General features: G+C 40.7%; 1 protein-coding gene and 1 non-coding gene across 2 annotated transcripts in view; both read left to right on the forward strand.

The window, feature by feature from the left end:
- HSD17B12 (hydroxysteroid 17-beta dehydrogenase 12) overlaps nucleotides 1-27,729 on the forward strand; it is a 153,812-nt gene that overhangs the window by 115,570 nt on the left and 10,513 nt on the right. Inside the window, exons 7-9 of the mRNA XM_026512081.4 lie at nucleotides 13,748-13,782; nucleotides 21,040-21,121; nucleotides 23,182-23,247. Coding sequence (XP_026367866.2) covers nucleotides 13,748-13,782; nucleotides 21,040-21,121; nucleotides 23,182-23,247 — 183 coding nt within the window. The remainder of the gene's footprint in view (nucleotides 1-13,747; nucleotides 13,783-21,039; nucleotides 21,122-23,181; nucleotides 23,248-27,729) is intronic.
- LOC113265135 (U6 spliceosomal RNA) lies at nucleotides 9,098-9,201 on the forward strand. Its single transcript, XR_003319928.1, has one exon. It is a non-coding gene; the product is annotated as a U6 spliceosomal RNA (small nuclear RNA).

The raw sequence follows: 27,729 nt of genomic DNA on the forward strand, positions 1-27,729 counted from the left end.
ATAATCTGTGTGAGGTTTCAAGTTAATTAAATAACTCTACAATTTACTAGCTGTATGACCTTGAACAAATTACTTGCCCTCTGTGCTTCAGTTTCTCATCTGTAAATTGAGGGTGTTAATCTTTTTACCTCACAGGGTTGTTTTGGGAATTGAGCAAGGTAATATGTGCAAATCACATAGAAGAGGACCCAAATCATAGTAAGGGCCCTAAAGAATGTTACTATTAAAGATTTTTAGAAAAACGTGAGTTTATTTTTTAGCAAGCAAAGTTTTTTGATCAAAATTAACATTCTGGTCTATAATTTGTATGTTTTGTGGTTTTGCCTTTTGAAATGACTGCTGTGTACTATTGTTTTGATAATCTTTTCTAGTACATCTGGCCAAATACCTAAAAATAATGAGTGTTAAAGCTATGTGCATGTATTTCATAATATATTTTCATGAGTTAATGATGAAAAATATGTTTAAGTGTTTAAATTTGATTTTATAGAAGTGTTAATATTAGCTACAGATTTAGTCTTCTGATAATTAACTCCTCTGTCAGATAAACTGTATCAGGTGTTTACTCTAGATACGTTAGTATTTTCTCCAGTAACATCCTGCTTGTCAGTACTCACATGTTTGTGTACCTTTATGATATAAAACCCTGGCTTCCTCTCTCTCCCCAAACATGCGTTTCTGGCTGGCAGTCTACAGAATACTAATGATAAAAGGCCAGGGTCTTGACCTTGACCTGTGAGAACCGGTCAGCTTGCTGTGCTCCATGGCTACACACAGCATCCTCTAGGCAGCACCTGAGCACAGAGCAGGGTGTGCAGGTGGTGATCACCTCATGTCCCTGCTTGAAGATGAGTAGTGCCAGGGGGCATTGTGGATAAAGCAGTACAGATCCAACAGCACTCTACAGTACCCTTTGGGTTCTTGAAAACAACAGTGAGATAATAATGAGGCACTGGTCTTTAAGATCTTGACAGATCGCAAAATACTTCTCCCACTTCTTCGTTCTTCCTCTTCCACTTTCTCTTTTCATGTTGGTGTATGTATTTGTTCCCATGAAATGAGTTGTGGGGGGGGGGAGTCATGCTGACTTATTAAACATGTCCTATCATATATTGTGAACCGTATTGGTGGGAAGTGTCAGCGCCAGGAGAACTGGATATATAGGCTTCATGTTTTTGTATGTAAGCCTGATTTTGCAAATCAAGTCCCATTTACAAAGCACTAAGGGAGTTTCCTATTTAAAACACTTATACATCGGGGCGCCTGGGTGGCTCAGTCGTTGGGCGTCTGCCTTCGGCCCAGGGCATGATCCTGGCGTTCTGGGATCGAGCCCCACATCAGGCTCCTCCGCTGGGAGCCTGCTTCTTCCTCTCCCACTCCCCCTGCTTGTGTTTGCTCTCTCGCTGTCGAATGAATAAATAAAATCTTTTTAAAAAATAAAAAATAAAACACTTATACATCAAGCTGAATAATCATCCTTTAATTTATCTTTAGTGTAAACATGAATTTTCCTGTACCTTTGTGATGTACACTTTTAGTGGAAAAACAGTTCAAAACTCTTGCTTGATTCATCATGGAACTAAGAACATCTGGAGGACAGCCAGGTGGTCTTTGTTGGGCTGTAGACAGGATCCATGGCATTGGCATCTCAGTCGCACAGCTGACTAGTGAGTGTTCAGGGGTTAGAATGTTTGACTCGAGCAGCAGGAGGCAAGGGGTGTGCGGTGGATGGCCAACTGGTGGCCAGAAAGGTGAGGGAGGACACACGTTGTGTAAGAGCTTGGGTGCCGGGCTCAGGAGGATAGAGGGCCCTAGGAAGCTTTAGAGCAGAAATAAGGTGTGATCTGATGTACATTTTAGAAAGGGGGGGTCTAGTGGCAGAGTGACATGGCGTATGTGTTTTGTGGTCTCTGTTTATTCTCGTTGTACTGAAAAAAGGGCATTCACCTTGATGAGGTTTTCTGCGTGAGCCTCCCAGGTTTAGTGTCCTTCGGCGACGCTGCAATGTGCCCTCTGGTGTATTTTGATGAATTGTGCTTCAGTTGACTGTGTTATGTTGCAAGGGCCGGGGCTCCATTTTCTGTAGAAGTGTAACTTCTATTGGGAGCCCTGGGGTAACTTAAAAGAAGATGAAAATTGGTCTGGTTCTAGAATCTTAGAAGATTTTATGGTGACCGGACATCAGGAGAACTAGGGCATGGGTATCTGCTGCCTAGTGTCATAACGCACGTATTGAAAAAGGTTTATACAAGAAAGAAAGCAGCGTCTTCTCATCATCAGTGCTGGCCCAAGTTTATCTCCTTACCACACCATGCAGTAGGAGCCGGCTGGCTGAGAAGCATGCCAGGAAAGATCAGAAAAGTCAGTGCACCCTTGTGACCTTGGGCTTGTTCCCCTAAAATGGAGATGTTTGCTGGGTAAGATCGCAGCATCTTGTTGGAGGTCCTGTGCCTCTTTCCGAGCATTGAATGACCTGGATCCTTCCAGTCCGGAATTATGGCTTGGTCCATGTGCTCCTGTATTAGGAGGTCAGATGATTATAAAAAGTCACATAAGTTCTACGTTCCAGCAGAGAAATAATAAAAGTGAAATACCCTGACCAGAGAAATTTCGGGTCGTCGCCAGATGAAGTGGTAGTGAGTGGTCCAGAAGAATATTGGGGAAGAAATATTAACCAGAATAGTTTTGACTGTAGACCCTTGATGTGTCATCATAGAGTCCAGCTCAGCTCTCCCAGCCCTTGTCTGAGACCTGCTTAAGGAGGCTTTCCCTTTACCAGACATAAAACTGTTAGTCAAAGTAACCCCAGGGGTATTTAGAAGCCTTGTTGCTTGTTGCTTGCCTTACAGTTTTGCTCTCAAATCCTTCAGGGGTAAATTTTGTCTTGTTCTTGTGCTCTGCTGAGCAGTTAAGCACCAAGGTGAGAAGAGCGGTGGTGTGGAAGTTCTATATAGTTGACCAATACGGCAGGTGGATCTCCTTCAACTGGAAGAGAGGTCTTCCTAGCCAGGGCTTTTTTTCTTATGATTTCAGATGCTCTGTGACTAAAATCTAAGGTAAGTCTTATTTCTCCTCAAGAACAGTGACCTTCAGACCAGAAATGGTGGCATTTAGAGATAATTAAGACTCCAAATATTGACTCAGACTCTTCTAAAATAGCTGTGGTTTTATGCCTGGAGTGCTTTCCATCTGAGAATACTGAGAGTTTGCAAAGGAAATGGTTGTACGACTATTGATTACTATGGGAGAATCGTGGGAAATGGAAGAAGTCCCACAACTCCAGAGGCAAGTCTGGTTTCAAACAGCAGGACACTAAGCTCCACACCAATTCAAAGACAAGTTCTAAAAGTGATCTTGCTTGCACTGTTTGTTTAGGATTTGAGATTACTTGTTTTAACATCCGCCAAATTCGGAGTTGCCTTCCTCCTCTAGGCCTGATGGTTCTTAGATTCCCTTCATGACGGTTTTAGGACCTCAAGGTACTATAGACTCTTCACTCCTTTTCAGATGAACACTACCCAAGCAATATTAACCTAAACTACCTGTAGTTCTTACTTAAGGGTTGGAAAACCATTCCTTCTGATGGTACTGGATCCTGAAGCTGCCACTGGTATTGGTGAAAAAGGTGGATGATTAGTGGCTCCGCCTATACCGGAATCCCTTAGGAAATACGCAGACTACCATTCTGACAAATGGAGAGGACATTCCAGCCTTCTTTATTACCTCTCTTAGAGCAGGGAAGGAAGTGGGTGGGGGTGTGACCCAAGGTAAACTTTATTGACAACCTCCACTTATAGTGAAGGACACTGAGTTTTATTTGTTTTATTTGGGGTTGGGGAGGAGTCTTAAACAGGGGATCAGAATTTAGATATTCTGAATATCTTGAATATCTTCATCAGATATTCAACCAAAGGGGGAACTTGTCTCCCTTCAGTCCAGTCTCCGTCCCCCTACCAAAGTGTTATTTTACATTAGGTCATATCGCTTTCCTGGGAGATCCTTCAGTGACTTCTTGCCCTCAAGTCCCGACTCCTTGATGTGACCTATAGCGAAGGACCTACGTGATGTGGCTGTTGCCCGCCTCACCAGTTTCCCCTCAGGTCTGTGTCCCTCTGCTTCTCTGTGTTCAGGTCACAGCGCCTTCACCGTCTTGAACATCCTGTTCCCTGAGGCAGTTCCCTCTCCATGGAAGCTCCCTCGTCTCCCACTTCACTCGTGCTACGCATCCTTCAGTTCTCAACTAATAGTGTTTTTGTCCTTGGGGGCCGGTGGGGAGCCTTCCAGAGTCGGCCAGGTCTCTCAGCCACGGAAGTTTCGTCACACATGGCACGTCTTTCCTTCACTCACAGTTCATTTTCAGTTTAGTGTCTCTCTATAGATTGTAAGCCCCGGGAGTGCTGGTCCCGTGTTCTTTTTGTTCTCTGCCGTTCCCTAGCCCTGGGCCTCACCTATGGCAGGTATAGAGCAAATGATTTTGTTCTTGTTTTGTTTTTATATTTTATTTATTTATTCATGAAAAACAGAGAGAAAGAGGCAGAGGCAGAGGGAGAAGCAGGCTCCCCATGGAACAGGGAGCCCAATGCAGGGCTGGATCCCAGGACCCTGGGATCACAACCTGAGCCGAAGTTAGACACTTAACCGACTGAGCCACCTGGGCGCCCCCAACAAATGCTTTTGAATAAATAAATGAGTGGATTAAAAAATTGAAAATCCTCTTTCTTTGGGAATAAGGAACCCACTTACTGCATGTTGCCCTAAAAGGCTGAACTTAGATCATCATTGATATTTACACTCAAGTAAATTGTGAGAACTTTGTAATCTTTGAATCTGCCAGAAGTGGAACGGACCAAAGGTGAGTTCCCTTTCTGATTCTAGGCCAGAGGTTGCAAGCAATAGTCTGGGTTGCATGCGCCCTACCAACTTATTTCAGTTGGTTCAGGCAGTGTTTTCAGAATGGGGACGTTCCACACCCAATGTCTAGCTTCTCCTCGGGAAGATTTGGAAATGAGGTAACGCAGACCTGAGCTGCTGCCTGCCAGTAAGCGGGCAGGGTGGAGGAGCAAGCAGGTGAGTCCGCTGAGTAATGAGGCCTGCCCTGTCCAGGTCACCACGGCCCCCACTCGCCCCTGCTGTCTGGCACGCTGCGCTCGTTTATGGCACCTCCTGGTCCTGTCAGGCATTGGAGTCTGCGTTCCCCTGTGCAGCTAACTCCAGGTATTCAGTGTACTCAAACTGAATAACTGCTTGGTGGAGCTGAAGGATTAGAATGGTTTTAACTGCATCAGTCTCTCCCATCCCTATGATTATCTGAAATCAAAGCACTTGGAGTGCTTTGCATGGTTTCGAAAAGCTATTTTTTTCCTGCTCCCACCACTACGTATTCATTGTATGTGGCTCAGCCAGAAGGATGTAATGCTATGCCCGGCCCATGGCATAGATAGTAAATGTTCGGATGGATGAAAAGCCCAGGAGAAGCATTGGTTTCCTTTTTCTTACCTGCATTTGCCTTTGACATGTGACATGATACCAGTAGAGGGAGCCCTCTAATAATTTGGAAATCCATAAGAAGAATCTCTGTTCATCCTTCTAATTGTATTTAATTTAGGAATTATGCTAAGAATGTATTCCTCCACGCTGCCCCAAGAATTGAAGTTAACAACACTGGGAAGTCAGTAAATTGTGGGAAGGGAGAGTATGATCTTTAGCCCTGACCCCCACCTGGGGCTTTTCTAGATGAAGACGTTCCAAGTTAGTCTCTAGGGTCTCTTAATCCCTTTTGAAAGCCGCTATTATTATGCTCCTAAAAATTTCCAAAGAATTGGGTACATTTAGCCCTTAGGGTTTCATAGTAACAGGGCTGCTTCAGGCATAACTACAAAATGATGGGTTTGCCAGACTGCGCGACAGCCACTCTTTGCATAGCCTTCATCTGTGAGAAACGAGTGAGCGGTTGTAGATTGGTTCTAAGGTTCTTCCCAGCTCAAAGCAAAGCTAGTGTATAGGAGAAATGCCTTATATATAGGTGAAAATGTAAAAATCTCTTCGAGAACTTTAGAAATTATTTTCTCCTCCTAAAATCTGTTACTTTTTGAGAAGTCAGCTTATTTGGGGAAAATTTAAGTAATGGAAACTCTTAGCATATCATAATATGCTCAACTTGGAAAAGCGTTGTCTGGTGGTATATGTGTTTTTAATTTTTGTTTAGAGTTATAGATTACCGCTTTAGATTCATTATTATCCATTGGCATGCAGCCCTTTCTGTTCTGGAAAGTTCTTTTATTTTTTTTTAGTTTAATTATTTTAATATATATCAAAACAATTTATTATGAAAGGAAAACTTTGATATTTTATGGTGTGGGGTTGAATTTCAGATTAAGTAATATGGGGGGGGGCAGGCAATGGTAAGGAGGGCTCTTAACGTCCACAAACTTAAAAACATTATTAAAGAGGAAAATGAAATAATACCTGGAGATCTCAAAGCACTCGAAAATTTTTACCTAATTAAGCTTTTTACCCCCCATGCAGTAAATATTCCTTTAGCCATACAGGTGACATTCTAAGAATTTCTAATGAAGTTGTGTTCTCAGTACCACAGAGCTCAAATTGCAGTTTCTAAAGGAAATGTGTGGTGTGCCATTCCAGCATGACTTTCAATGAGTCACCCTGTAATTTCTCTCACACAGGCATGGTGTAACATCATTGTTATTTTATGTGATTCTTTTCACTATCAGACTATGATTTTTTAAAATTATTGTTAATGATTCCAATTGAAAAGTTGTTGAAGGCATTTGTATCTACTTCCTTCTGCTTTGTATGAGTTCATGTTTGAGTTGTTTGAATTCGGATCCTGTTTACTCCACTCAGGTTTCTCTGGGTTAGAAGGCAGGGCAGATGTGGACAAAGTGGTGATTCATGATGACCTAATTATTTATATGGAGAGCCTGGATTCTTAGGGCTTTGCCCAGATTCTAGGGTTAAGTTGTTTCACTGTAAATTCTGTTTATATGTAATGGTGATGTAGGTGAAAATATTTGTTTCCTTATTTTACTAAGTTACCTTGAATTTTAATCTTTCCATTTGGGTTTTGGTTGTCTTCTTGAGCATAATACATACTGTTTTCTTTGTCCTATTCTTTACAGAAAGTGACCAAATGCCAGAGGTTACACGATACAAAAATAATTTGCTTATAAAAATAAATCAGTTGCATGTAAAACAATTTGTATAATTTGTTTTATTTGCTTGTACAAGTTTTCATAATAAACTAAAATGCAGGGAAACCTAAATTGGCTTTTGGGTATAAAATAAAATTCCTTCTATGAGCTCTTGATTACTGATATCAGAGAAATGAAAGAGTAAAAAAATTTATTCATGTTAATTTCTTTCAGAAATAACATTATATATGGGGGCTTTTCTAATTACAAAACCAGTGCAAATAATTGCCAAAAAACGGGAGAAATATTTAAGAATACTAAGATGGTTACATTTTAGTATAATATTTTCAGAGATTTTTTTTTTAGGCCAGCCAATGCATTTTTAAGTCAGGTATCTCAGCTAAATGATCTAATAATACTGATTTGGTTTTTTTATGAGCTAAACCAGCCTCTTGTTTATATCCCAGCCAGAATATATGCAGCTGTGGTAATAAATACCAGTAAATATTTCACTCTCAAAACTGAATATGTGGTATCCCCAGAACAAATTCTAAATTGAGCTGTCATTGCTAAAGATTTTCATTTATTTTTGTATATTCGTATACACTATGGCCAGCTTGTATACAAAGTGATGCAATATATAGGTGCAATATAATATATGTTGACCTTTTTCCCTTTGATTTTAGACTTCTGGGCCTTTTTGTGGTGAAGATTGATGAAACTGTCACTAAAAATATATGTAAATAGGAAATATTTGTTTTTTTCTGGAAAGATTTGAAGTTCTCATTGTTGGAGAGAGACTACTGCAGCAACTTTTATCACTTTTTAGGAAAGAATTAGATTTAGAGTGTTTTCTGTACACTTTTGGAAACAACTTCAACACGGAAGAAAACAAGCCTAGAAATCATGTTTACTGCTACTTTTCTAATATTCTTAACCACTGAACTTACAAGTTATGGTAACCTTATTTTAGCAGTATCTTAAGAGGAACAAAAAATTTCCTGGTACAATTATCACCTGCAGATGGCCTAAAATTAGCATATTGAGTTAACTCCAGAAACAGCTTGTCAGCTGTGAAATGGAGTTCAGATAGAGAGTGAGATTTCACAGAAACGCTTGGTATATGGTATAAATAACCAGATATCAAGATACCAATCGATGCATACAAAGTAAAATGAGACTACTAATAGCTTAGTTAAAATATCCTATGTAAAACTTGATGTCAAAGAGAATTTAATTTGATGTGAACATAGTGAAGCCTCTCTGCTTATGCAGAGAATTCTTTTTTTTTGCTTATGCAGAGAATTTTAAGAATTATTTGTATAATATATATACAAACAAAGAAGGCTTGAAGTCGAATTTATGATGAATTATAATCTGATTAGGAGAAAAAAGAATTTAAGTATAGACGAAGGCGTTAATCAGGTTTATAAAAGCATGCAGATTTCAAGTTAACTTTTCTCAGGCTTTTCAGTGTTGTTATTTGACAGGTCAAAAAAGATGTTCCATTCTGTGGCAAGGAGAAATAGTTTAGAGCCAGAATTTAAGAGGAGAAGCCAATGAACAGTGCAAAGGAATTTAAATTTTTCATGAGAGGACTTGATGGATTCTTTGGTCATTGGGCATCTGACAAGTAATTCTGGCCCTTTAATAGCTAGGCATCAAAAACACTGCTTCCTCCTCTTTATGTTAAGTTACTTAAACTTCTTGAGTTTTTTTTTTTTTAAGATTATTTATTTATTTAAGAGAGTGAAAGTGAGTGATGAGCAGAGGGAAAGGGACAAGCAGACTCTGCGCTGAGTGTGGAGCCCAGTGTGGGCCTCAATCCCACAAGCATGAGATCATGACCTGAGCCAAAATCAAGAGTCTGAGGTTCAACTGACTGAGCCATCCAGGTGCCCCTAAACTACTTGAGTTTAAATTCACATGTATAAAGGATCCATTTGGTGCTTGCTTCGGGAACACGTATACTAAAATTGGAATGATACGGAGCTTAGCATGGCCCATATGCAAAGATGGCCCAGAAATTCATGCAGCGTTCCATAATTTTGATGTTAACTTACTGTGGTAATCCTTTCGCAGTATATACATATATCAAATTATTATGCTCTACAGCTTAAATTAATACACTGTTATATGTCAGTGTATCTTACTGAAACTGGGAGGGGAAGGATATATTTTGAACATGTCCATACATCGAAGACCATCCAGAAAATATTTAACATTTAGCTATTCATATAGTTTTATAAGTAAGATTCTGTCTTATGCGGTTTTATTTTGTCTCCGAACATGGATAATTTTTTGCCATTCAGAAAGGGAACATTTAATGTATGATGTGCATACAGTGTAGGGGAAAAAATAGCTCCCATGCATGCATTTATATCTCTTCAATATCCCAGCTAAAGTGGTAGTTCTTATGGTATTATATTTAGGAGTGTAAATTTATGTCTTGGGAAAAAATCTGAATTGAACTTTACAACTCTGCACAACCACTTGTTAATAGTCATATAGTTCTGAGATCCCTGGTCAGAATAAAAGAATCCATCAACAGATTTTTGTAGACTTCCCTGAGAGTTTTCCAGGTTGATTGCTGCCTACAAATCCCATCCTTTGTCTCCTTAAGTGTAGAAGGGCCAAACAGTCAGTGGCTACCCCAGTGAACTGAAGAGTTAGCTACTCTTCAGTTAGCAAGTTTCGTTTCCTGTTATAGATGCATGAACATGTGTACACACACACACACACACACACACACACACACACACATCCCTGCCCTTGGGCGAAAACATGTTTATTATCAGTCTTCTTACCCTGTTTCTGGTGGTCTCAGGACTTGGAGGACTGAATGATCGCTTCTCTCCATGGAATGCCTGGGGACCTCTTACATTAGCTAACCATTATGGTCCCCCGAGGAAATGTGCTAAGTAAAAAATGTTCTCAGATTTTGCTAGGAATGCATATAATATACCCTTACAATAAAATACTCTACAACGGTTAATAGGCCTGCAGTACGTCTTTTGGTGCTCACATGGGGAACTGTCCACAATGTAGTATGATACACAGATTGCATGACATATATAACAGGATGCACATGAATTTCTTTATAAGCTCCGTTCAACAAAAGGTTTTTTTAAAGGCATCAGTTCTATGGCATACATTGTCATTTCTTGCAGCTGTTTGCCTTTTTGTATTCTTTTCTACTAGAATATTTTTTCTGCCTGATGAATTCCTATTTATTCTTTCAGAACTTAACTGAAATATAATCTGTGATGCTCTGGACCTGATTCCCCAGACATAACTATGTCTCTCCGAAGCATTAGTGCCCTCTGTTCTTACCTCTGTGGTACTACTCATAGTACATCTTGTGTACACATCTGTTCTCTGGCTAGGTAGTGAGCTCCTATCAGCTAGCCCAGGTTTGAGTACATAACATGGCCTCGACTAAGCAGAAGAATGCCTCTTAATTACTTCACGTTGCTTGGGCCATAAGTTGATATGCATAGAACATTTTGAGAGCTCTTTTTTCTCCTGGGTTTGATAAAGTAACATCCACTGTATTTTGTGATTCCAGTTCTTGAACTCATTTTTATGAATTTTAAGATTTTTTTCAACACTTCATTCAGGGGCGCCTGGGTGGCTCAGTTGTTTAAGCATCTGCCTTCAGCTCAGGTCACGATCCTGGGATCCTGGGATGGAGCCCCGACTCAGGCTCCCTGCTCAGCAGGGAGTCTGCTTTTCCCTTTGCCTCTCCCCCTGCCCGTGCTCCCTTTCTCTCTCTCAAATAAATAAATAAATAAAATCTTAAAAAATTTTAAAAATAATAAAAACTTCTTTGACGAATAATCTATAAACCATAAAATTCATCCACTTTAAGTGTATAATTAAATGGTAAATAATTCACAGAGTTGTGCAATTGTCTCTAAATCCAGTTTTAGAACAATTCCATTACCCCAAGAGCATCCCAACTGAGGTATTTTTCAGTATTGATGGAACTATCCAGAAACTTCTGTTGTGGGTTGAACTTTATGACCTCAAACTCTGCCATCGTTTTTGGCTCTAAACCGTGTCAGACACAACATGCTTACAGGAGACCTACATACGTAGTGGTGCCACATCCTAAAAGAATAGTGTGTGCTGGCAGTAAGGGACACCAGTTTCTCTTCAGAGGCTTGCTGTGTGACGAGCTCTGTGCTGGGTCCATTATATACATCACCTCATTTGAGATTCAGAATAACCTGTAATGTAAATGCCTTCTTTATTTAATCCATATGTACTCTGCAGAAAAGGAAGTAATTCGAGGTCACACCTCTAGCAAGTGGGAGGGCTGGGATTTGAACTTGGACCTGACTGTGTCAACCACACTTGCCTGAACATTCAGTGGCTCTATATTGAGCAATTACTGTGTGCTCCCATGAAAAGGCACATCTTAGGAAACGTGTAAGCAAGTTTGAAGAGTTACTTAATCTGAAAAGGGCGGAGGTAACTACAGTGTTGAAAGGATCAGCTCTGAAATCAGCTTTTTCTCTGACTTAGCTCCATCCAGTTTGGTTTGAGGCCCTGTGGGCATATCCTGAATCGGGTCAACAAACCTAGAAAAGAGAAGAAACAGGAACACGTTGTAAAAACTATAAAATACCGAGGCCACTTGGGTTATCAGCATAATTTCTGATTGAGTTTGCTTTGGGGGTTATTTCATCTTTAAGTCTTAAAATGTTACCATCGCTCAGTTTTCATCAACACAGATGGTCAATTTTATTAGTGAGAGTAGTGGTTTGGCTGCTGTAACAGAGACTTACCAGTGGCTTAAATAAAATAGAAATTTATTTTCCTCTCGGATAAAAAGCTGGGTAGGTAATCAGGGTTTGGCATAGTAGTTCCCCAGTCATGAGGGATCTTGCCTCTTTATCTCGTTGCTCTGCCCCCATTATCACACAGCTCTTATCTTGGGGTTTAAGTGGGTTGTTTTAGCTCCTTCCACCACATCTATCCAGACATCAGGAGGAGGAATGTGTCAGGAGGAGGACATGTGTTTTTCTCTCCTTTAAGGCCATGACCAAGAAGTTGCACGTGTAACTTCCAGTCACATCTTGTGCTATAGAATGTAGTCAGAGAGCACATGCCCCTCATTCTGTGAAAATGACTTTAATATGAAAAACATAGACTTGTATGTAAGGAGAGAGATATGGAACGCTTTAAGCCAAACTAGATTTTTCATGATTTTTTTTTTTTTTATAATCTGGGCCAGAAGATTCAGCCCAATCCAGAAACTTCTGTTGACATAATTACCCTAGGCTTTGAGGACACTTCCTTGTATGTTTCAAAGTTGGCAGTATGTCAGTCTATCTTTCACGATGCAGTCAGTTTGAGCTTGTTTTTCCTGGAAAAGTATATGCAGCAGCTCCTGGCTTGACATCTGGGTTGGGAGCACTGCATAGCAAATTTTACCTTGGTAAAGCTGAATACGTTTTCTTTCTTCAAAATATTTCTAGGAAAAAAATTTATTTTCTCATCAGAGTACTGTTTTCATTAAGACATTGTAGTATTCAAGATAAAACACTTAAAATTCCTGTGTTTGGCACACATGCCAACTTTTCTGTGACAAAGCAGCATTTGCTTCTTAGAAAATTGATCATACATGCAAAGCAAGAATTCATTTTCTAACCTCAGTACTTAACTATGAAGTGGCCTTGAGGAATCCAGTGGATGTCTTAACTTTTCTTAGTTAATAATATCTTAAAACAGAGTTTAGAAGTAGCCTCTCTCATCATATTATATGTACTTTTTAAAAGATTTTGTTTATTTATTTGAGATAGTGAGAGAGCAGGAATGCGTGAGCAGAGGGAAAGGGAGAAGCAGACTCCCCACTGAGCAGGGAGCCTGACATGGGGCTCGATCTCAGGACCCTGAGATCATGACCTGAGCCGAAGGCAGACACTTAACCCACTGAGCCACCCAGATGCCCCGTATTATATGTATTTAATCAACAATTACAGGGCCCTTTGAAAATTCAGGTGCCACTTTTCTTTGTTGTTGGTTTCAAGAGATCACAGGTAACCTTAACTTTCTTTAAGGTTGAGTTTTACAGCTAGCTATACCAACAAGGGGAACGAAATGTGAAGGTACACTTAACATTTGCCAACCTGTCACTTTAGGGCATTCTTCTAAAGGCTTTTTTGGTAGGGAAAGATCTTTTGAGCACTTAAGATTAGAAATCTTAATCTTGGTTCGCAGATATTTCTTTTGATAACGTATGTCCTTTTCCAGGAGTACATTTTGGGAGACTAGTAAGTCCTTACTTACTCACTGTAAGTCCTTAATTATTTGAAGATCTCTGTGCCAGTATTACGTTTCAGGCAAGGCCAATTTTAGCCAAGTTTACTGAAGGTATTCCCAATGTTATCTCCAGTGATTTCATCTGATTCCTTTTTATGCACTCTTGACACAGCCAAATTATATAGAGTATATAAAAGAAACTGCTGTCTGTAGAGTGGTGAGTGGTTTCGTGATTCCCTTCTGTTTTGAGTGGGTGGCTTCTCTCCACTCTTTATCTGTTGCCCGCATCCTCAGCCATCACGAATGTTTTGTTTTCTCTTTTGCAGATGACACGATTGGTGCTGCCCGGTATGGTGGAAAGGTGAGTCACGAGCTCACACACAAACACTAGAGAGACAGAGCTCATGATTATTTATAGGGAGAATCCTTTCTTTGCAAAATTCATTAAAGTGACTGATGAACCTATCCTCCATGTCTTAGCAACAGAGTAATGTGCCTGGCGAGTCACACGGTAGAGCATGAGTCATCCGGTGGTGGAGGCCTTTTCCACTCGATTCCCTTTTTATTTCCCTCTCCAGGGTGGTGGTGGTTCCTTCAGATCAGGATTAAAAAGTCTGCCTGAGTCACCATCACCAGCTCAATTGCCTGCTACTCTGAGGGGGCGAATAGAGTTCCTGGGGTATTCCCGGGAATGCCTTCTTAAAGCTGTATGCTCTCAGAACTGTAATCAGTGGAGTTTCACAAAGCAAGACCCCATCTTCTGGTTGTTTAGTTTTTAATGGGTGAATGGATATATGAGGAACTGAGGCATGTTATAAAATGGTTCTAAGATGTCAAACGCACCCTTGGAGCAGAAACCCACACTGTGGAACCCCCTTTGTGTTCTGGTTTAAGTTGGGTTCCACTAGGATATGCTAGATGTCTTCATTTTCATTGAGAAATGTGTCGTAGAGTTTCTTCTTGAAATAGCATGAAGTGTAAAATTGTAATTAAGCTCTGTTTCTCCCTTGGAAAAGCCTGAATGATGTCTAGGCTTTCAAAAGAAACCTGTTGAAAAGATCTGGGCTTGCATCTTGAGCTAGCTTGATCATTTGCTAAATTTAGGGCTTCACAGTCATCCTTCCTCTGCAAAACAGCTTTGAGTTTGGAAGAGGTCCAAAGGAATCACAGCTTCGGAAAGGGCATTGCCCAAAGACCCTACTTCTGTGAAGAAACCTCTATGACCAGCTTCAGGCAGGGTTGACAGCTAATGCGTATTGAGAACCTATTACGTGCCAAGTATTGTACTGAGGACTTGATGTGTGTTAACTCATTTAACTTTGATAGTCTCCCACCATTGTACAGAGGAGGAAGCGAGCTTAGGAATCCCATTTTGTTTGTCATCTACAGAGACCGGTGGAGAAATGGCTTCTTTGCAGGTTTTGTTTGTAGTTCCATTTTATATGAAGTTTGGTATATTTCAATTCCTTTAGTAAAATTTCCCTTTAAACCCTCAGACTGCTTCGTGTTGGTCGACAGTAGGAGTGTGCCCCTGATGGTCAGATAGGAGATTACAGAGAATTGGGGCCAACAGGGTAGAACCCAGAAGGGATGAAATTTAGGCCATCATCTTAATCCAGTTTTGATATCTTCCACTGACTTGGGATTAATTCAGGACAGTAAGTCCATCCAGTAAAAAGGAAATACTTACAAACCGCAGAAGCATTGGAAAAGGAATTTTTAAGTATGTTGGTGAAAACCGTATCAAAAGAGATGACAGTTGTGGGGTAATGTAGATCATAAGGGATTTAAATAGTCATGGAATTTTAGTAGTTTAATTAATTGAAACCAGCCCCACCTTATTTGATAGGAAGTGAGTCCCAAAGAGATTGAGCGCTATGAAGCTTCATAATTAGTTAGTAAATGATACAGACATGGGGTGCCAGGAACTTCACTCCTATCTTTAGAGACATAGCAGCCATGATCGCAGTTATAGCTGGAGCATTAGATAAAAACAACGCAGGGGCGCCTGAGTGGCTTAGTCGTTAAGCGTCTGCCTTCAGCTCAGGTCATGATCTCAGGGTCCTGGGATAAGCCCCGCATCAGGCTCCCTGCTCCGCTGGGAGTCTGCTTCTTCCTCTCCCACTGCCCCTGCTTGTGTTCCCTCTCTTGCTGGCTGCCTCTGTCAAATAAATAAAATCTTAAAAAAAAAAGAAAATGCAAAGAAGAGGATCCATTCATTCAGCAGACACTCACTGCGTAGAGTTTATCATGGAGTCTACAGAGGATGAACTGGATCTTTGCCTTTAGGAAATCAAGTTGATTTTAAACTAAGGTTGAGAAATGATCTGGTGGAAATCCATCATAGGCTATGGACTGAAACTGACGCCACGAGGGTGATTGTGGCACTTGCTAAGAACTAGTAAGAAATGTAAGTGGACTTTGTGAATCAGTACTTTTGGTGAGGAGAGGGAACAGCGAAGTCCACTCGAATGAAAGGAATTACGAGTTGTATTAATTAAGGTAAGCTAACTGCTATAAGAGACCATCCCAAGATCTCAGTGGCTTAACACTCTAAAGGTTGACGTTTTTTGTCCTGATACACAGCCAGTGTGGTTCAGTGGTTGGGGCTGTGCTCGACCCAATCATTCAGGGATCTCAGACTCTTTCTGTGTAGGGGCTGTTCTTCCCTTGGACCTTGCCGCGCTCCACTGCATTTTCTGCATCCAGCTAACAGATGAGGGAGGAGAGAATGAGAATGATTTTATGGGAGGTTTCATGGGCCAGGCCTGGTGTGGTGTACATCACTTCTGTTGACAGTCCATTGTCCAGAACTCAGTCGCAGGCTACCACTAACTGCACAGGAGGCCAGAAATGTTGTTAGCTGTGTGCCCAGGAGGAGAGGAAAAACTCCAAGGTAACCGATCATCTGAAAGCCTTCTTCCTTACACATTATAAGTGATATTATTATAGCCTGCCCTTTATACCATCCTTAAATGGCATATTTCCTATGGTTGGTTTCCATAGGAGTCGTATTTCCATTGAGTAAAGCAGAGTCCTTTATAAAGATCCTTTGTTGTTGTTGTTTTTCCCCTTTCACTGATTCTACCTCTGATGTATGAGTTTTCCAAACCCTCTAGAACGATAGCCTAAAGCCACTGACTATCACTAAACAAGTATCTATAATTAAACTAAGGTATTATTACCGCAGAAGTAGAAAGTGCATAATTACATTATAGAGGAAACTTGCTCTTTCCACTTCTCTGGAATTATAAACATTGTGTACAGCTGGAGCCAGGAGGTGGTTGCTATAACAACCATGGAAAAGCTAAAAATAGCCCCTTTCATACTGTATTGCTTAAGGTGGAATTATGACATGTTATGGTGTTTTAGGGCAGGCAGTTCTCTTTCATGTGGGAAATGTTTGCAAACTTCCTTCAGCAAAGCAGGATTTGTATAATGTATTCGGACTGCTGGTTCTAATTATATGTCTGACCCCTCTGTTCCAGGATTCTTTTCTGACATAGAACTCTGTTTTGATATGTTTCTCAGTCTTCTTGAGAGTCTGTTAGAGAATTGTCTGTACCAATTTCAGTGTTATATTTAAGCTTTAAAAAAAAAAAAGTAACGACCCTCCAGGAGCACACTTACATACTCCCTGATAAGAAATAGAAATAGGAAGGATCATCATGGAGTCTTTTCTGCACAGTCTCCCTTATCTGCCATCAAACTCTGTATACAGTTAGCTGCCCATTTTGGAGCTGACCCTGTGTTCCAGTCCTTCACGGGAGCACTTACACCTCCCCATCTCTCTCCCCGCCATTGTGGGGCAGTGCTGATGTTCCCGAGGAAGGCAGAAATCAGTGACTTACTGAAAGGAGACCTATCACTTCCTCTATGACAATAGTATTTTTACAGAGCTGTGGACAAGGATACTGCAGCAGTCTGATGGACTACTGGGGCCATTTATGGGAAAAGAAAGTCCTAGCAATTTTTTTTATCCAGGTGACAATTAAGGAGAGTGTTAGGATAGGGTTTCCACAGGTCTGAGGGAATTCTACCAGAGAACAGAGCTATCGGAAGCTATAAATACCAGATACTGAATTTTATAGGGTTGGATGAGTTTAACGTTTGGCTTGTGAAAGGGCTAGTAATTGAAGAGAATATGTTTCTACGAAAAGGTGCTTCCTTATCAGCAGTGGTATTTTCTGCTTTGTTTTTGCGGTATTTTAGTTCTGGTAGATCCTCAGTAATTTGTACCACTGAGACACCATCGTGTGGCTGTTGGCAAGTAAGCAGTGTGATGAATTAAGAATGTTCTATCACAGAAAATGTTACTTGACGTGTTTATTTGGATATTTGTCATAACAGGCTGGGAAGTGTGCTGAAGTACGAGCGACATGAGTCTTCATTATGGAACTTCAGCAAATATTGTTAACGTACCTTCCAATCGTAGAATTGTTCCCCAAGTCCCCAGAAAACGAGAGATGAACTAAGGCTCGGTTTTATGTTTGTTTTCGTGTGCAATTAAGTGCAGCCCATTTCGTCCTTCTGCTTGATATAACAGAGCTGTCATGAGTCTGGCTCTGCCATGGAAACTGGTTTGACGTCACTAATTCTGCTTAGATGGAGGATTAGAGCCAGACAAAGTAGTTGATTTTAAAGATGAGTCCTTTGTGCCTCACAGTCTCAAGTGCTCATCCCCATCTCTGCATGAAGAATAGATACTGTATACAGTACAAGGATTAAGACAGCTCCACTAGCGTGTTGTTTATGATTCAGACAAAACTAAGTTGAATATTGTTATCCTTGGAGAGAAAGAGAATTCTGTGCTGTTGTGTGTGTGGGTGTGGGAGGAAGGTTTTTGCTAGACAAATATATGTGCTTCTTGTTAGCACAGAGTTTTCGTAGAAGGGGTGTTTCTCTGCTGTCCTTATGATACAATTATAAATGCTATCCTTTTATTTCCTCAGGTCCAGTGCATTCTTGCTTTAGACTTTGTTGGTCTTGGGTTTGTTTATGTATTCTGGAGTACAACTACTTTGAATAACGTTCCCTCAAATTCTGACTTTTCACTAATTCAAACTAACTGTACCTCCTAGAAATTTTAATTGGAGGAGAGTATTTGAGAAACAAAGGTCTTAGTTGCCTCAAGGGGTAAACAATTAAAGGAGTATACCTGCATAACTGTGACATGGTTGACTATTGGTCTATTATTTTTGAAAATGGGAAAGAAGTTTTTTTCGTCTTTAAATAAATTTTCCTGTATTGAAATCATTGCTTTGGTGAGTGAAGTTTTAAGAGTGTGTTTTGCTAAGATCAAGATTTCATTTTTAAAATGTATTTGATAACATTAAACTTTAATTTTGGAAGACTTTTAAATTGCATTTCATTTGTGAGGAATGAAATTAAAAATATTAAGATTTTTGTTCAAGGGCACATGTAACGTCCGCCCCCCCACCTGAGTAAAACGGAGCCCATAATCCAGCTGATAAAACCAGCAGGGGTATACTAGAGCTTCAGTGAGGGACAGTATCATCTACAACTACTCTAAACTAGCTTCGTCTTCGTTTGCTCCGAATGACTGAGGCCATAGCAATTTCTGGTTATGTGAGAAGAGATTAAAATAAAATGCTACCTAAAGCTACAAGGATGCTTAGGATTCAGAAAGGGGGTGCATTTTGTCAGGATTTGGGGTTACTTCTCAGCATTCTGTGTTGCAGAAGATACCATGGCTCTCGTAGATTTCACGTGACTGGGCTCTGCTCTGAGCTTAAAGGTGACACCTTATATCAGAAATACGCTTCTCTCTCTTTGTCTTTTACAGGTTTGTTGAGATATACTTCACATACCATAAAATCTAGCCACTGAAAGTGTACAATTTGGTGCTTTCTAGTGTGTTCACAAGGCTGTGCAACCATTCGTACAATCTAATTTGAGAACATTTTCAACACCCTAAGAAGAGATATTTTAAACATCATAAATTAATACTCTATTAACGGTCTCTAGTAACAAAAGTCGCTTTTAGTCCATTTTGATCAGAGGAGTTTCTCACAAATATAGATAAAATCAAAATCTTAGATATTCATTCCTAATTACTAGTTTTTGCCCTCAGGTGATTGGGTTCTAACTCCTGATAGACACTCTTACTCCCTTACCAATGTTTAAAAACAAAAGGCTTGTCTGTCTCTGAGATACAAGCAAAACATACAAGAATGATATAATCAATACATTGACTAAATATTTCCACCTTTCTTTAAAACTCCAATATAACATTTTTAAATTTGAGATTTGATTTCGATGACCAAAATGTGAGTGGATTTCACTGCTTAGGAACGTGTGTATTACTAGGAAGGACTTGGGTTCAAAAATAAAAACAAAAGACAACAACTTGTTTCCAGTGACACAGTAAGCTGAGGGTCCAGACTTCCGTTTGATGGTTGAAGTGGCATCTCGCCTAGAGGCTGGCAGGTGGACTGGGTGACGTTTGGGGATGATTTCTTTTCAGATTTATGTCTAAAATAACTTAGATTCCACTTAATCATGTTTCTTTTATTATTTTGCATAAAATGGGTCCATAATCCCTTTTTAAAAAAATACTGGAAGAAAAATAGGTCTTGGGGGAGGTAAATTCAGAAAAAGAACCAAGGGAAGCTGAGTGGAAGGAAAGGAGGCTCACCTGGAGGACAGGAGGCAGGTAGGGTCACTGGCAGTAGCTGAAGGGGACTGCCACCCCCCCCCCACCCCGAGAAGAATGGATTTGAGGGGAGAAGAGTGACTCTTAATTCCGTTTAAAATTCCTAGAACCTTAATTCCATACTTTACCCAACCCGTACGTGCTTGCTGGCAGCTAGTGTATTTACAGCATTGCTTTCCCCCATTTAATTTTCATTTATTAGTAAAATTAGTAATTCCTGGTAACTTTCTGACTTTTAGCTTTCAGTAGTCTCCAGAAGTTACAGTAGAAATTGAGCTTTGCCTTTTGGCAAAGAATACGGTTTGATCTCCTATAGAGTCGCATAATTTTATAGTCAGCTCTTTGTTTTGTGACTGAATATCTACAACCTGGAGGCAGTAGGAGGGGAGAACATAACCATTCACTTATTGCCAGGAGGTTTTATTAAGTACCTGTTACCTGCTCAGGACTGTGCAGGGGGGGTTGAAGAAAAGTGTAAGACAAGGGCTGTGATGTGCAGAAGCTTATGGTTTTGTTGAGGGAGAAAAACATTGATACATATGCGATGATTAAATACTATAGCAAGGTGATATGTGCTAGCAGGCCAAAATAAAGGCATACAAGGATTATGAGTGTTTCTAAGAGCGAGGATTCTTGGCGATGTAGCCAGAGAAGACCTCCGATGGGAGAGATCAACTGGAGGAGACTAGCTCTGATCTGGTCATGCCCCAGATTACTAAAACAGAAATGAGCTAATTGCAGACAAGACCTATTTTTAGTTGATTGAGTTATGCCTCATTCACTGACCAAGGATATCATGTGTTGATGAAAGGCGAGGGGAGATGTGTGTTAGAAAAACAGCTATCTTCTTCTATTTAAAATAATTCTATATCGCGATCTGTAATTTACAAGCCATTGTGTCTATGATTTCATGCTGTTTACTTGGTGCATTTTCCTTTTTAGGTCTAAAGGGGCAATTCTGAACATCTCCTCTGCCAGTGGCATAGCCCCAGTTCCACTGTTGGCCATCTACTCTGCAACCAAGGTGAATAATTTTTTAGTAAATCATGTCAGACTAAGAATGACGAATACTTTGTAGTCAGAAATAAGCACAGAAGCTTCTTGGAGTCCTCTTCTTAGCCGTTTTCAAATGGCCTGGGAAGGAAAGGAATGGGGCACCCCCATCTCAGATCCACAGATGCTTTATTCCCCTGGTAGTGGACTGTTTTTAAACCAATACGGGCATACCTCAGAGTTATTACAGGCTTGGTTCCAGACCCCCACAATAGCACAAATATCACAATAAAGTGAGTCAAATGAGTGATTTGGCTTCCTGGTGTATATAAAAGTTATGTTTACACTAGGGTCAAAGTAAAAAAAAAAAAAGTTATGTTCACACTATACTGTAGTCTATTAAGTGCACGATAGCGTTATGTCTAGAAAAGCAAAGTACCTATTTTAATTAAAAAAAATACTTTCTTGCTAAAATATGCTGTCATCTGACCCTTCAACATGTGGTAATCACTGGACACAGATCACCATAACAAATATAATAATAATGAAAAACTTGAAATATTATGAGAATTGCCAGAATATGACACAGAGACAAGAAGTGAGCACATGCTGTTGGAAAAATGGTGTCGATAGACTTGCTTGACACAGGGTTGCCACAAACCTTCCGCTTTGTAAAGAACACAGTCTGTGTGAAGTGCAGCAAGGCGAAAGGCAAGGAAACGAGATATACCTGATTTCGTGCTTGCCATAGAGAGCTGGCCTAGGCCAGTTAGCTCTGTGGATCAGAACATCTAATGGTGGGGGATTTGGTTCATGAATGGGTCAGCTTCGCCCAGCAAAAGTTCCAACTCTGCAGAGCTGAGGGCAAGAATTTGCCACCAGTCAGGACATAAATACAGGTAGTGGGTGCAAGATAGCCTGGGTGAGAGTGCAAGTATTTTGCTACATTATTCAGAATTCATAGATACTTATTGTCACTTCTGAAGTGAGACAGGGATTTTCTAGAAGTCTCTGTGATGTCATAATTTCATACAATATCACCATTCACCTCTTCACATTACTAGTAGGAGAAATTATTTAGAATACATTTCCTGCTGCCTGCAGGTCCGTAGCTTCTTATCCGATGTTGAGGCATAGGTTACATCTCTGAAATGAAAATGACCATTGAGATGCTGAAATTAAACAAGCTTTTAGGGAAAAATTAGCAAAATATAATAAGAACTTGTGATATGTCAGAGAAGGAAAAGAGCAAAGTGCTTGCCTTTTTTTTCACTTGGCTCTTTGTCCCCTGGGAAAACGTGAACAGTGACCACAGTTTTGAAAAAGCGCGGCACCACGCCCCACTCCTGCAATCTCCTTGCTTTCTGTATCTCTGAAATACACAGGAGGTGGGTTTAAAATGAACACCATGTTTCTTGAAGTGATTGTTGGACTCGAGCTTTTCACCCTGTTCTGCTCCATGGGCACAAGACTGTGATTAATCGGGACCCTAGTAGAGTCATTATTGATACTTTGCATTTTAAGCCTGAGGTATAGTCCATATTTGAAAAATGGTACATTGTATTTTACAAATAGATTTAAAATTGTACTATCAGAAGAAGATGGGCTGTCACATTCATCCCTACACTTCTTGGATCTTGCCATCCCAAAGGACCAAGAGGATGCTTGCTCTTTTCTTTTCTTTACTGACAACAAAATCCCTATAGAGGAGAGTTGAACAGAATTCATATCGTGTTTCTGTTTGAATGGCAAGTGGGGAGGAGGAACATATCCTTTGTTATATAATAAAACATTTATTCCTGGAAAGTAATTTTTCTGAAAAAAAAGAAGAGATAAGACCCGTTTCTGGTTAAGTCAAAATTTGATCTGGAGATTATATTTGGTAAGAGAATACTTAATTTAGTGGCAGATAAAAACAACTTGAGGTTTTGAGGTTTTTGTTTTTTTTTTAAGGTCTCTTCTGCATTTGAAATAAGAATGATTAGGAACTCCAGTGTTAAATGGTTAGTTTGTTATTTGTGTTGCCATGACTGCAGATCAGGCCGATTGATGTCATGTGTGTGTTTCCTTCTCACTCCCACCTCATCCCAGGCTTTTGTGGATTTCTTCTCTCAGTGCCTCCATGAGGAATACAGGAGCAAGGGCATCTTTGTGCAGGTGAGTGGGGTTTGTTTCAGTTGCGTCCCCCTGTTTTTGTGTGGTTTCCACAGCAACGGTTGCCGTCTTGGCAACGAAAGAAAATCGCATTCCTAAGGAAGTGAGTGTGACGTTAGCACACCATTAAAGACATGATTTCTTTTTCTTTTATGCACTTAAGTCTAGATTTAAAAAAATTATCCCCTAGAATTCTGAAGTAGGGATAGTTAAAGTAGAACTAAGCGCACGGTTTTCTTTCTTACAGTTTTATTTTGAGAGAATGGGGACTGTCAGTATCTCTTAGCTGCCAGGTGTGTAAGGTGTGCTGGGACTCTGTTCCCAAAGCCACTGTGTAAGAACCACAAGAGCAGACGGAGAGCTGCATAAAGCCCGCTCTTTCCAGAGCAAGGATGACTGTACGCACCTGGATGACTTAGGGGTGGTAGCGAGTTTTCATTTTTTCTTAAATTGTGGTAAAAATACATAATAAAAACACCATTTAAATCACTTGTAAGTGTACAGTTCAGTGGCATTGAATACATTCCCATTGTTGTGCCACCGTCAGTACCATCCCTCTCCAGAACTTTCTCATCTTCCAAAACTGAAACACTGTGTCTATTAAACAGTAAGTCCTCACTTTCCCCTTTCCCAGCCCTGGACACCCTCCATTCTACTTTCTGTCTCTGAACCTGACTACTCGAGGGACCTCACGTGGGTGCAATCCTGCAGTCTCTCTTCTTTTGCGTCTGGCTTATTGCACTTCGTGTAACATCGTCAAGGTCCCCCTATGTTGTAGCGTGTGTCACACTTCCCTTCCTTTGAGGGCTGAATAGTAGTCCGTTGTATATGTACACCGTGTTGTGTTTATTCATTCATCTGCTGCTGGACATTTGACTGGCTTTCACCTTTTGGTTGCTGTGAATAGCGCCGCTGCGAACATGAGGTGTGCACCTATCTTTTTGAGACCCTGCTTTCCGTCCTTTGGGTTGGTACCCAGAGTGGAGTTGCTGGGTCGGGGGGCAATTGTAGTGATATACATGTATGGATGTATTTTTTTCTTGGAGCCGCCTTACTTTTCTCCATAGTAGCTTACCTATTTTGTATTCCCACAACAACATACCAGGGTTCCAGTTTTTTCTTATCCTTGCCAATACGTGTTATTTTGTTTTGTTTTTGTTTTTAAATAATAGCTGTCCTAATGGGTGGGAGGTGGTCTCTCATTATAGTTTTGATTGGCATCTCCCTAATGATCAGTGATGCCGAGTACTTTTCAGCTGCTTATTGGCCATTTTGTATCTTCTTTGGAGAAATGTCTGTTCAAAACCTTCACCCTTTTTTAATTGGGTCATTAGCTCTTTATTGTTGAATTTTGGGAGTTCTTTATATAGCCTGGATATTAACCCTTTATCAGATTTATGATTTGCAAATATTTTCTTCTATTCTGTGGGTTGCCTTTTCATTCTATGGCTTGTGCCCTTTGGTGCACCGAAGTTCTTAATTTGGATGTAGTCAGTTTATCTATTTTTCCTTTTGTTGCCTGTGCTTTTGGTGTCCTATGCAAGAAAGCATTGCCAAATCTAATGTCATCAAGCTCTCTCCCTGTTTTCTTTCAAGAGTTTAGAGTTTTAGCTTTTACATTTAGGCCTTTGATCCATTTTGACTTAATTTTTGTAGAGACCTTTGCTTTTATTATGTAGCTAACAGACACAATGCTGTGAAAATATAATATTAAATATGAGAGGAAGCAAATGTAGGAGTTTTTGTGAGTATCTGTCTCAAAGCAGCTCTTATTCAGAGCAGAGAAATGATGGCTCACAGCGTTTCCCTGCTTAGGCACATTTTTAACAGTGTCTTAGGACAAGTTGCAGTGCGTACCCCTTTCCTACTCCACCCACGACCTGCCCCCACTTCTTCACATGGCTCTCCCGTTGTTCATCATGGCTCTCATTATTGCGAGCCTAGCATTTCAAATTTTGCACCCTGAAGCCCCAGATGATCAGTCATTGTAATAGCTAATATTTGAAGAGTTACTTTCCAGGCACAGTGCTAAGCACTTTATAGGTATCCATTTATTTCATTTTATCTCGTAATGACCTCATAAGGTGGTGTGATTATCATCTTCTGTAAATTTATGGAAATCGGGGTTAGAGAGGTTAAGCCACGTGTCCGTGTTGAACCAGGACTCAGATCCGAGGCTGCTTGGCACCAAAGCCTTTGTTCTTAATCTCTGGGCTCCTTATTTGAGGCCTTTAGGACAGCACTGAACACATTGGAGACGGCTGTGTTCCGGCAGTTATGGAGTCAGTTCCATTCCCTCCCCTGTATCTTTGGACAGTCAAGGTGGCCCAAAGTGTTGTCTGGATCTAGCTTCTAACTCCTTCTGTTCTATGAGTGGAGACTATAGCTAAGTCACCCACAGTGAGAGGTAGGTAAGGGAAGGGTAGGGTCAATGTTTCCTCATCTGCCAGGGCCATCTTAGAGTCGGCTTCCTCGAAGCCCCCTCCTGAGTTCTCACCCAAGTGGTCCTTAGATGTCATAGCCCTTTGACGTTATTCTGATTTGTGGCTTCCCATTAATACACAGGGTACACTGGGGAATAAGACAGGGTTTTCGAGAACCCTGAATTTTACACTGAACTACCGTACTCCCCCTTCTCCCCTTGACCCTGTCATTTTAATGCTAGAAGCTGAAATCTGCCATGTAGAATGTGGTGTATTTCGGTGACAAGGAGCCAATAAAGCATTCGTGGGGTGTAAGGTATCATGTGCCACACCGTGTCGTGCCGTTTCCTCGTTCTGAGGAATCTATTGTAATCAAGTTATTAATTTCACAATTTCTAAACACCTGCTGAGACTAAGCAGGAATGTCACAGATCCGTCAGTGGGTGACCTTCAGACAGCATGGCCAGAAGCTGCAAGTGCTTGAATGACAAAAGGGAGTATTACACTCTGTGAGCACAGATGAGCGATTTCTGAAATTCTCTGAGTAGACAAGACCGTCTCCTCTTTCATTCCCACGGCTTGTTTCCCTCAAAGATCTTTTCTCCATATTCTCTGTTAGCCCGGCGTGACTAGAAGCTACTGCAAAAACATATTAGCAATTTGTTTTTTGAAATGTGTAACTTTGATAAACTTGTTTTTCCCCAATAATGAACTCTCAGTTATGTTATTGCATTGATCATTGTCTTCCTTCAAATGAATTCATTCAGGGTTTAAATGTAGCGTGAATTTGGTGAAAAAATAAAAGCTCACATGTTTGTGAAGGAAAGTAGGGTTGTCATTTCTGTGTGAACACATCAGAGTGCTGAAGTAGACTAGAATGTCATACTAGTTCTGACCAAAGGGACAGAAACAGCTGGTCTAAATAAAGCTCAGAGTTAACAGTTACTGGTTTTTCTTTGGTGGTGGTTTATGTCTGCCCATTTTTTTGGCCCAGGAGTATTTACTGGCAATTTTCTCTTCCACTCCATCCCACATGCTGTTTCCTGGGTGAGCTTGCTAAAATCCAAGTCGGGAGACGTTGCTTTCCCTCATAGTCCCCCAGTGGCTGCCTGTGATGTTTAGGATCAAATTCGGACTCCACAAGGCCATCGCCTCTCTTGCCACCCCATCGTCCCTCCCTGCGTCCGGCCAGAGTGGGCCAGTGGTGTCCAGTACATGCTCGGCCCTCGGCAGACTGGCGCCTCTGCCGGCATGCCTTTCCCCGCTTCTCCCCACTCCCCATCTTCCCACCCCATTCACGCCTGCGCCTATGACCCCATCTTTCAAGGCTCAGGCCACACTTCACCTGCCCTGGGAAACCGAATCTCAGCTGTGTGACGTGCCTTTCCTTCTGCTCTCCTCTTTCTGCTTTTATACCTCGGCCTGATATTCTCTGGCTCCCTTGCTTACCCCCACTTCAATATATTCTTGAGATCTATCTTGTTTGTCTCCATGTTGCTAATGGCACATGTAATTCGGGGCACACTAGGGACCTGCCTTTTGCCTGGTATCACAGAAGACTGGTTATGCATGGCCATGCTTTGTGGTACACAGACATTCATTTTAAAGGCCCTGAGCTGCTTCTTTTGCTCCCATAGGCCTCTGATCTTGAATTTTCAACCTCTGTATCTAGAAGGTTTCCAGGCTAATGCTGTGTTGCCATACTTCAGTTTCTTCTAATCCTTGGAAGGAAAGCTATCTTTTTAGGTCTCCCTCCATGTCAGTGTATATCAGATTGCTCTTTGGGGGGAGGAAGAGAGTATGTTTTTCGAATTTGGGTTGTTTTATATTAATTCCTTCGTAATATTTTTCCTTTGCTTTTCCCTTTCCCTCTTTCCATCTTTCCCTCAACTTCTTTCCTATAATTTTGTAGAGAATTTAAAATTTCCTTCATGAATTCCGATTTGCCATGAAATACGCATTTTGTGGAAATGCAAATGAACAGTGGAGACAGCAAATGAAAAAAAGGTCAATTTTGGACTTGATAAATTCTGTCCGTTATGTTTGAATTGAGGGTAAGAAG

The sequence above is a fragment of the Ursus arctos genome, unplaced genomic scaffold, assembly GCF_023065955.2.
Source record: "Ursus arctos isolate Adak ecotype North America unplaced genomic scaffold, UrsArc2.0 scaffold_23, whole genome shotgun sequence".
NCBI lineage: Eukaryota > Metazoa > Chordata > Mammalia > Carnivora > Ursidae > Ursus > Ursus arctos.